At 39.8% G+C, this 10,594-nt stretch overlaps 2 protein-coding genes across 2 annotated transcripts; one reads left to right on the top strand and one right to left on the bottom strand.

Moving 5' to 3' along the window:
• Positions 1-2,258: 2,258 nt before the first annotated feature.
• On the top strand, positions 2,259-6,130 carry LOC101312775 (flavanone 3-dioxygenase-like). Its single transcript, XM_004307866.1, has 4 exons — positions 2,259-2,930; positions 3,041-3,288; positions 5,027-5,351; positions 5,460-6,130. The coding sequence occupies exons 1-4, from the start codon at positions 2,733-2,735 to the stop codon at positions 5,703-5,705; spliced, it is 1,017 nt and encodes a 338-aa protein (XP_004307914.1). The 5' UTR covers positions 2,259-2,732; the 3' UTR covers positions 5,706-6,130.
• A 59-nt stretch (positions 6,131-6,189) lies between these two features.
• Positions 6,190-8,891, bottom strand: LOC101308514 (caffeic acid 3-O-methyltransferase-like). The gene is made up of 4 exons (XM_004307851.1): positions 8,329-8,891; positions 6,905-7,215; positions 6,761-6,825; positions 6,190-6,666 (listed from the first exon to the last, which is right to left on the bottom strand). Exons 1-4 carry the CDS (start codon positions 8,745-8,747, stop codon positions 6,364-6,366), a joined length of 1,098 nt encoding a protein of 365 aa, XP_004307899.1. The 5' UTR covers positions 8,748-8,891; the 3' UTR covers positions 6,190-6,363.
• Positions 8,892-10,594: the final 1,703 nt, after the last annotated feature.

Raw genomic sequence — 10,594 nt, 5'->3', positions numbered from 1 at the left:
CTCTCTCTCTCTCTCTCTCAATCAATAACCACATGCAAACCCTCAACAAAGGAGATTGACAGAGGAAACACTCACTGTCTCCAACGAGTTCTTGACATTTCCGGCGACCAATTTCGATTCCAATAGTAACCCTCAACAAATCTTCTTCCTTATCATTGTGTGATAGTATTTTCCCCGATTTGTAAGATAATTTCAAAAACCCTATTTATGTGTTTCTGGGTTGTTTCGAGGTTGAGTTTTCCGGTAAGCCATGATTCCGTCATCGCCTCTACTTACTGGTTCTGGTATTACGTGCTTCACGTGATTGACAACGCCATGGCCCCGTGACTGAGGCTGAGCTAGCGGAGGAAGGCCTGGGTCTTCAAAATGGAGACATGGGTCATATGTCTGACCTAAGCGAAGACCCAATGAAAACTCAGGTTAAAAACATTCATGGGTGGAAACTGATATTTGAAGCTGGGTCTTCATTCAGGGATCAAATGAGCTTGGGTGGATTTGCTCTCAGAGGCTCAGACCAATGCCAGCCTGGGACAAACGTCAGTGCGACCATGCAGTGATGTCATCACGTCGTTTTTCGGTGACGCACGGCGGATGAGATAATGAACCCGACACGGGTGCATGGGTGCATATAATGCTTCATTGGGCGCGAAGAAATATTCGCCGACTCGATCATATATACTGGGAAACTGGGAAACTTTTGTAAGAAAAGACTGGCGGGGACAAGACCTCACGATCACCTCTGCACCTCACATGCATATATAACGTGCTAGACGACGACGTTTCAATAATCACTCAGATTTCAGTTGGTTAATTACTCAGATTTGGAATTTCAAAATTTGAGCAGGGTTTTGTATTACAGTGTAGCTAATAACCAAGTGTGTCGGTTAGTTCTTTGTCTTTCGGCCAAACCCTAGCCTAGTGTTAGGAGTTAGGACGAAATTAATCGCAATTTAAGATTTAGCCGATCGAAGTGGAAATTAACAATGAATAATTAATGTATGTAGAAAATGATAACAATGATTGTAAATCAACAGTAGTTACGATCACTATGATCTTACCAGCTCTTGGCAACTAATTTGAACCTACTAAACAAGTAAAAATAAAAAAAATAAAAAACATGTTAATTGCAAAGTTGATGAGCACAATTCAATCCTAAAATAGTGAATTTGTAACTGTTATGCATATGACTTGATTCCACGTAAATTTTCTTCAAAATCCATACTCATTAACTTCTGTCATGCACGTGCAGCTTCTTGATAGTTTAATTATATAAATGCTATGCATGTATATTATATGTATATGCGCCAAATTTGTAAATATTAAAATGAAAATCATTAAGAGATCGAACTATATCATCACGTACACGCGTACACACTCAAATAATGGATCATACTTCGTACCTACCTGAAAGTTAGAGCGTTAAAAACATCTTCTCAGCATCCCGGCACATAAATAGAAGCCACCCGTTAGTCGGTGCAATCTCACATGCTCGGATCGACCTGCACGTTTTGAAAGGAAATTACAAACACTAACGGACAGTCAAACGCACTGTTTTCGTTTTTGGAAATACATATAGTTAGCTTACTAGCTTTTGCTACTTGCAACTTTGGTAGGGAAGCCCTAACCTATCCAGGAGTCCTCTTGTCCATAAAACTATCATCCTCTCTCTGTACCAATGGCTCATTTTCCACAGATGATTCTTACTAGCTAAACCTGCATATCAAAATTATGTATGGCTGTGAATCTGTGATAATCTGAAGGCTAGCAGCTGGATAAGATTAGAACCATCATATATATACACTTGACAAGGATATTGCATATTCCTCCACCTTAACATCGACGTTTTTATATTCATAGTCGTCCCCAGCCCGCATCTAGCAACATCAACAGAATCAAGATCTATACGTATCGTTGACGAATTCCGACAATCGGAAAACCAATCATCTAACGTGTTGAATGGTTAATACTATATATACATTGTGAATCGATTCACTTCCTTTACCTTTCGTAGTGTGTAGTTCTTAACCGGAAAGCTAGCGTACCTTGCGTTTCATTCACTTTGGGATATGATTCTGGGGCTGGAACGCACTCGAACGCAGCTTTCATCCCTATTTGGGATAGCACTGCAACTCGATCAGGTCGATGGAGAGCGATCGTAGTAGTGGCGAGAGACCAAGTCGTAGTGACCCTAGCCATACGGAAATGGTCACAAAGGCTTCCATCGCTGCCGGTAGTGGACCACTCGCCGACCGAATACTAGGGTTTGGATCGATCTTGAGAATCTTCGAGACAGAGTACGTCTTCGTGTCACGTTAGATTACACAGGCACATATCCATGGTGCATGTTTAGGGTTTTGCCCCACTAGTTATTACAATAGCTACATGCAATTACTACTGAATATGATCGTATATATAATGGATCTCGCTCTAGGAGTTATAAGAAAAGACTTGCTAGCTACTAGAATATAATTAAGTGTAGTTGCTTACTTAGGAAATATTAATGAAGGTTAATTAGATGTAGAACATAATAGTTGCTTACTTAAAAATGTTTGACTTGTTCTCCCCTTAATGCCGTATTATTATAAATACAACGTGCTATGTCACTCTTGGTAGTACATTTGCAGTTTCCTGGAACTTGCTTTTGCGAATTAAGTCCTCCCACATTTTTGTTTCATCGTTTTTAGTCTCTATCACACCCCAAACCCCTTTTCCGACCCCAAAACGTGTAAGAAATGGATACAAAAGTCTTGTCCTCCGGAATCCGATACACAAACCTGCCGGTAAGTTATATTAGACCGGAGTCAGAGAGGCCCCGGTTGTCCGAAGTCTCGGTCTGCGAAAACATTCCGGTAATTGACTTGGATTCTCAAGACAGATCTCAAACTGTTCAGCAGATTGGTGAGGCGTGCAAGTACTATGGTTTTTTCCAGGTCAAGAAAACAACACAATCGATCAAACTCTCTTTGTCTTTTGCTACATAGTCTTCATGATACTGTTACACATGTGTAGGTACCTTAGCTTGTTGTGGTTTTGTTTACAGGTAATCAATCATGGAGTTTCAATAGAAGCAGTGGCGAAAATGTTACGGGTAGCCAACGAGTTCTTCGAGCTCTCTGTCGAGGAAAAGATGAAGCTGTATTCAGATGACCCGTCGAAGACGATGAGACTCTCTACGAGTTTTAACGTGAAGAAGGAGACGGTTCATAATTGGAGAGATTATCTCAGGCTCCATTGTCATCCTCTTGATAAGTACGTTCCTGAGTGGCCTTCCAACCCTCCTACCTTCAAGTACGTCCCTCCCTCTCTTACTCTTTCTCTCTTCCTCTCCTTCCATGGCGGTTTTCCACCATGCTTCATGATCAACGCGGTGGTACTACAGCTCTGTCTGCCACGTTGATTTCCATTTTAATATGTATGATTGCAGTGGTTTTATAATAATAAACACATACGTCTTCTCCTTAAAGTTAGATTAGTGTTCCACATAGTCATGTATCATCCAATTTACGATAACAAGTGCCTTTTTTGGTAGTATGATACCAAAATAGCACAGATTTTATAATCTGACAAATTTGTCAGTTAGTCTGGTAGCTTGATACGTTAAACACGTGTTTAAACACGTGTCTGACACATTTTAAAAGTGTCTTTTAACACTGTTCAGAAAGCTTTTTCTAGGGTTTTTCTGAGTATCAGCTTCTACATTATACTAGAAGCTTATAGATATTCAATTGTCTCAGATCCTCACTAAAATTCAAAAATGAGATTGATTTTAACCTACATTATACTAGAAGCTTATAGATATTCTCAGGCCTCAGATCCTCACTAAAAATTCAAAAATGAGAATGATTTTAGTAGATCCTTCAGTCATGCAAGCAAAATTGCCACAACATATATAGTTTTTACTTTAACCTTTGTGGGTCTGGTGTATAAGCTATAGGATTTCTCAGCTAGACTTCAGTAACGTACACACCCTTTCGAACTTCGAAAAGATGCTTGCTGTGATTGGTTTCTGGGTTGCTCACGTTAGTGTAGCCTCAGAAGCTGACAGAAGAACCCCATGCACCTCCAGCCAAGGCCACATGGGTCTTGAGCTGCTTCACATCTCAAAGCTTAATTACCCTTGAGATTAGGTTTCCTTGTTTACGTAGAGTAAAACAAGTTTTAACTCATTGGCTTTTCTCAGTAGTAAAGTAGCGATCACAGTTGGGACAATTGGTTTGAAGTTTGAACCGGTCAGAATCTAGGGTATCCATCTTGTAAAAGAGAAAGTCGGGTGCATCTAATCACGTTTTTCGGCCCAATTAACGGCCATGATTGAACGGCGTGTCCCTCTATTCTAGACAAATGTTGAACCAGCTGCGGGACCCACAACTTAAAATATATGTTTTCGAGATATTTCTTACTTATTCTTTTTGGACGGTGATGGCGTCACTTTCCCGTTGCGAGAGCGGTGATCACAGCCCATTGGGTTTAATATTAGATAAGAGTTTTACTCGGTATTGGGAATACGCTGATGTATGCTTATTGTGTCCGTGTTGACGTCATCGTAGTGATTGGGTAGGTAGGGATTGAGTGGTTGGGACTAGGGAGTGAAATCAGGTGGTTCATTATTCACGTATTGAAGAGTGAAGACTTCTAGAGTCTATGACCTAACGTGGCCCATATACAATCAACCCCATCTCCCACCATGTGCACGGCACATGTCTTTCGTACTATTTTCTTTTATATTTAATAAATATTTTCTTGTTTTTAAATTTTTGTCTTGTGATTTTGTTTTTATGGGGAATGAGATAGTCAGTGAAATCGATTACGTTACTAAGTTAGTAACAAACTCATCTGATTCGGACCAAGGTTTTCGAAAGTATCGAGTAAAGATCTCCCATCTTGTGATTATTGATACCTACTAAATGCATGATCCGTGTGTTGTTTTTTCTTCATCCTTCTTCAAGTATTTAGATACAAAGGACTTGGTCACGTATTTATAGTGTTTTTATACTCACAAATGTTGTATATTTTTGGGTTACTTTAGGGACATTGTGAGCAGCTACTGTAAAGAAGTTCGAGAACTTGGGTACAGAATAGAGGAGTTAATATCAGAGAGCTTGGGCCTTGAGAAGCATTACATAAAGAACACATTGGGAGAGCAAGGGCAACACATGGCTGTGAACTTCTACCCACCATGTCCTGAACCTGAGCTCACTTATGGTCTGCCGGGACACACTGACCCCAATGCACTTACCATTCTCCTCCAAGACCTCGGCGTCTGCGGCCTTCAAGTGCTCAAAGACGGCAAATGGGTTGCCGTCAATCCCCACCCTAATGCCTTTGTCATTAACATTGGTGACCAGTTACAGGTAGCCTAGCTAGATCAAATGGTCGTTGGTTCAGGAATATAGTTGTTACTTGTCATATAAGTTTGTTATGGATTGATCTGTTACTTAAGATGACACCATTTTTTGCAGGCTCTAAGTAATGGGATTTACAAGAGTGTATGGCACCGTGCCGTTACGAACACTGATAAGGCAAGGCTTTCGGTAGCTTCATTTCTGTGTCCACAGGATGATGCCCTGATTAGCCCGGCAAAGAGTCTTACAGAGGATGGATCTCCAGCCATCTATCGGGGCTATACTTACACCGAGTATTACAAAAAGTTTTGGACTAGAAACTTGGACCAAGAGCATTGTTTGGAACTCTTCAAGAACCAGTAGCTAGCTGCAGCTGCACGTAGTCTCATTTCGATCATCATTAGTTTCTTAGCCTTTGCAAAGTTAATTTCCCTTGTTGTCCAAGTCCGTTCTTCTTGTTGCGAATCTGATTATGGCTCCGCATGGCATGTAGGAGTACTGCTAGTGTGATCTGGTGGAATGATGGATCAATGATGGCAGTGTTTCATGTGTTTTTCTTGTTGAAGGCAGCATGCTGAGCCACAAGGCTAGAATTACCGTCTAGAAGTACTATAATCTCTTGTGTTATATCTATATGTTCAATAATTTCCTGTATCCGTTTGTTGTTTTTCTTGGTCGAACTTGAACCTATCTCCATTGCTGCAACATCCAATTGAAGAACAGAGGTTTAAACCCTTTGATCTTTAAGGTTCTGAATAAAAATTTAAACTGTGTAGCGTTCTTATTTTGTTGACACATTTTCTTTTTCCCTCAGAAGTCAACAATCCAACTATGAACGTTGTTATTGCTAATTAACAAGCAAAACCAAGACCAGTCTCTTATTTCTTTTTTGTTCAATTAAAATTTACATATGGTGCAAATTCCACATGCTGGAAGATAGATCAGCGCAGCATCTCAAAAACCAAATTCAAAGCATGCATATGACAGGATACAAAATCCAACTAAGCCAAGTAGCTAGTACTCAGATCTTCTTAAGAAACTCAATGACATAGGTGTTGAAAGCATCACAGCAGACGCGAATGCCTTGGAATCCAGAACCCTTAGCCAGGGCTTCAAACTCCTGCTCCGTCCTCTCTTTGCCGCCGGGGTTGTGCGCCAACATGATCACATCGATATGGACAACTCCCTTGGTGGCAAGGCTAGTGTCTGGTGCAACAGGAAGAATGCACTCACCGAGAATCACTTTGCCATCGTCTGGAAGCGCAGCGTAGCAGTTCTTCAAGAATTTTATGCAATGCTCGTCACTCCAGTCGTGACATATCCACTGTATGGTCACAATAACACATACAGGTACTACATTACTTGCCCTGAATCAGGTTCAACAAGAAAGCTAGATAGTATTGTAATTCCTAGCTCACCTTCATGAAAATTGCATCTCCCTTTGGTACACTTACAAACATGTCCCCTCCAACGTGTTGAACACCTGCATTACCAATGAGTTCAATTTCATACAGAATTATGTTCTTTGGCAAAGTAAATGTGATGATCCTCGTAAGGTATACCAGGATATTGAGGAGCATCTTCGATAACATGAGGCAAGTCGAAGTTGATGCCCTTGATCGAAGGGTACTTGGCAACGATCATGTTCACGACAGCTCCGGTGCCGCCACCGACATCAACGATGGATTTGAGGCCCTCGAAGCCTTTGTAAGTCTCAAGGATTTTCTTCATGGTAATGGTGGAATGGTCAGCCATTCCTTTGTTGAAGACCTTGTTGAATCTAGGGTCAGTTCCATGGTAATCAAACGCAGTCATGCCATAGGCCTTGTTAAATGGAATCCCACCATCAAGAACTGCATCCTTCAAATGATACCTTCACAAACACAAAAGATTCTCAATTAACTTTCCATGGAGAGAAACTCATGTCGATCACACACCAGCCGAAGTATGAACAATAAGAAAACCTGTCACTTGCCCAAACACCATCTCTTTATGGGCCTGTTGCCCCAATGGGTTATAAGCCTTAATTAAAGCTATAAGCCTGCTACTTGAGTCATATGGCACATATTTTGATATTTAAACCTTACGAGTTTTTTTTTATCAGACAAACAACTAATATGTTATAACGAGTCTACTGTGAATCAAACTCACGACCTCTCATTTACAAAAAGAGACTCATGTCACTAGACCAAACGGTACTAGGCATTTTCTTTCTTTTTAGATCTCTAAAAAAAAAAGCCTAAAAAATAAAGAGGTTCACATGAATCTCACCAACCTTAAGGAAATATATATATATATAGTGATATCACTAGGAATAAAAAATAAATAAAATTATTAATATAATGATATGACCAATAGAAATCGGTGAGCCGTGGTAGGATGATTTGTTGGTTTGATTAGCATAACTGACGTTGTAGAGGTTTTGAATTCAAATCTCATAATGTAGGCAAGATAAGGTGTGTTAAGAGATTTTAATAAAAAAAATTAAAAAGAAGTTTGTAAAAGTTTAAAATGGGTTTTCAACCACTATCCTATCATTCAATTTTATATCTATTTTCTAGAATTAATAAAACTTAAACCCTAGAGTAGGCAACATTTGAAAATTCATATTAAGAAAAAAAAAATGTAGTCAACAAACTGATTCCTTAATCTACATGACATAAACATCGGAAGATTGAGCTAAGATGAGCTTTCAATAGTTCATATCACTTGAGCGTGGTAGGTGAAGTGGTCGTTCCCATGTCCCATCACTCATATATGTGGAGGTGAATGATTGACTCCACAGACCACCTTCACTTATATAACCTTGTAATCTTGTATAATATTGTTTCAGTGTGGACCATGTGTCGTCTAAGACGTCTAATTCTATATTCACAATCATTATCAAAGTTAGGAACACGTCTTTTCTCTACCAAAACTAAGAACAGCAAAAGAACGAAGACAAGAATCAATACTAACATGGTTAATTGGTTAATGAAATAATTACCAGCTCTCGACGAGGACCTTGTCCTGGTTCATGAGGCAGAGAGCAGCAATAGAGACGCCATCTTCATTCTTGGTCAAGAACTTACACACGGGTCCCAAACCGTAGAGCCTCTCAACTTTGCCGTCCGGAAGCGTACGCAGGGAGTAGGTTAGAATGGAGTAGCTGGCCAGAAGGCGAAGCATACGGTCGAGCATGACCGGAGCTTCGGGGTTCTCGGTCGGAAGCTGAGAGGCTAGGTCATTAGGGGAGAGGAAAGAGCCGGGTCCGGCCTTGGCCATGATCTCCAAGAGGTCGAGCTCGATGGCGGCTTTGAGGACCATGGGGAGGACGGAGGCGCTGGCGAGTTGCATGGCGAAAAGGTTGGCTTCCTCGTCGGAGACTTGGGTCGGAGTCATCTGAGTCTCGCCGGTGGAACCCATTTTGGGTTAAGTTGCAGGGTTTGTGAAGATGAAGAAGAGTGATGAGGTAGTGCTAGATAGAGAGGACAGAGAAGAAGCAGGCCGGGTTAGTTGTGGAGATGATAAGAGTGAGTGGGGGTTACATATATGGTGGTCTTGGCTCACCAACCACCATCTTTGATGTGCTCCCAGGCACCCAAAAGTGTCGAGCATTAGGTCCATGATCCTGACCCTACTTGCCAAAAACTTGAAGTTTACTTAATCCTATATTAAACTTATGGAACTGCCTGCCTTGTTCATCTAAAAAATTCTGTTTAATCATCGTATGATGTAAATTTAATGACATGAGAATTATTTTTAGTAGAATTAGTATTGTATCAACTCTTGAATGTGAATCCCAAATATGTAACTGTTCTACAAAACTTTTGAGATGATGCGTGTTTTTTACGGTAACTTCGGCACGAAGGCAGGCTGACAACCAATTTAATTTTGTAGATAGTAACGATTAATTATCGCATAATAAAGGTTCTTATAATAGATTGAGAACACAAACAATTAACTAGTCGTTTTCGTAATGATCATGTCATTGTGATAACAATTTAACCTCTTAATTAAGTACTTAATTATAAGTGAACAAAACTATTGTACCTTGTCCTGCTTACTTGAAAGGTAACACCACCAAAATTAAGCTCGGAGATCACATCAGTTGAGGTGAGCTTATGGACCCAATTCTTCACATGACACACTATAGTAGACCTAACTAATATAATTTACTTCACATTGTATCAATTATTAATTCAAATATGGTTGCCCTAGCTTTTTTCCATTCCACTTCGTCTGAATTCTGCAGAGTGAAGATTAAAGAATTTATGTTCCTCGTCGGTTGTTGAAATAGTGCATTCCTATGTATCAAAGGAAAGAAGAAATAAGATGATACAGATGATACAATCTCTTTTGATATTTGACATAAAGTACGTAGTAGTTATAGTAGTTAGGACATTAATATACAAGAGAAGCCGTCGTTCATACGCAGAGGAAATATGGGGATTCAAGTTTGGAGAATTATTCATTGACATTGCGGGTTTTTATTTTCATTTTGGTTAGTGTTATTAACACACTTTTACGTTATTAATCTCATTTGCATAATTAAGTGGCCAACATTAAACAAGTGGTTGGGTGGCAATTGACAAATCAAATGGGATAACATCTCACGTAATATTTGATCTAGATGTAGACCTGCAATTGATCCATGTATATAACTAACTATATATGCAGCTTTTGGTGACCAGAAGAAAGTGCGATTAACATAACGACCCCACTACTTTTCTGGAAGCAATTGAGCTTGGTTACCCAGAAAGATGAAAATAATTAGGGAAGCTGGAGAAAATTGCACAACCAATAGGTTATTTCCTTCACCAACTTCATCACCAACCCCTTCATTTTTTGGATCTATCTGTACAAATTTAGGAAGAAGACTGAATAAAGAAAGCTCCCCTTAAAAGATTGACGAATTGTCACTATCCTGCTAGAAAGTTGGCTCTACCAAATCCGATTTTGAACAATTTATACGATTATCCTAAAGCTTGGGGTTATTATGAGCCCAGATGGATCAAAAATCAGATGATGCAAAGAACACGTCAATCATTCATCATGAACCATTCAAGGAGGAGTGAATTATGGAGACCTAGCATCATGATCCATTCAACGAGTCCCTTTCACGAAGCAATCATTGATTTAAATGTAGTGTCCTTCCTCTTCTAGTAAAAGTGGGCATGACCCAAATCCGATCACTCATTGCTAACATGAGTAACATGTACGAGTTCAATCTATAACACGAGACATCGTTCTCTTGTTTTGGTCTTTTTTAC

Source organism: Fragaria vesca, linkage group LG7 (genome assembly GCF_000184155.1).
Source record: "Fragaria vesca subsp. vesca linkage group LG7, FraVesHawaii_1.0, whole genome shotgun sequence".
Taxonomy (NCBI): domain Eukaryota; kingdom Viridiplantae; phylum Streptophyta; class Magnoliopsida; order Rosales; family Rosaceae; genus Fragaria; species Fragaria vesca.
Note: the sequence above shows the minus strand (reverse complement) of the source record. Positions and strands in the feature narration are given on the sequence as shown.

Coding starts and splice junctions, on each gene's coding strand:
- LOC101312775 (XM_004307866.1), top strand. CDS start 2,733: ATGGATACAAAAGTCTTGTCCTCCGGAATCCGATACACAAACCTGCCG. Junction 3,289..5,026: donor TCCAACCCTCCTACCTTCAA/GTACGTCCCTCC, acceptor GGGTTACTTTAG/GGACATTGTGAGCAGCTACT. Junction 5,352..5,459: donor ACATTGGTGACCAGTTACAG/GTAGCCTAGCTA, acceptor CATTTTTTGCAG/GCTCTAAGTAATGGGATTTA.
- LOC101308514 (XM_004307851.1), bottom strand. CDS start 8,747: ATGGGTTCCACCGGCGAGACTCAGATGACTCCGACCCAAGTCTCCGAC. Junction 7,216..8,328: donor AAGGTCCTCGTCGAGAGCTG/GTAATTATTTCA, acceptor GTGTTTGTGAAG/GTATCATTTGAAGGATGCAG. Junction 6,826..6,904: donor AGATGCTCCTCAATATCCTG/GTATACCTTACG, acceptor TTGGTAATGCAG/GTGTTCAACACGTTGGAGGG.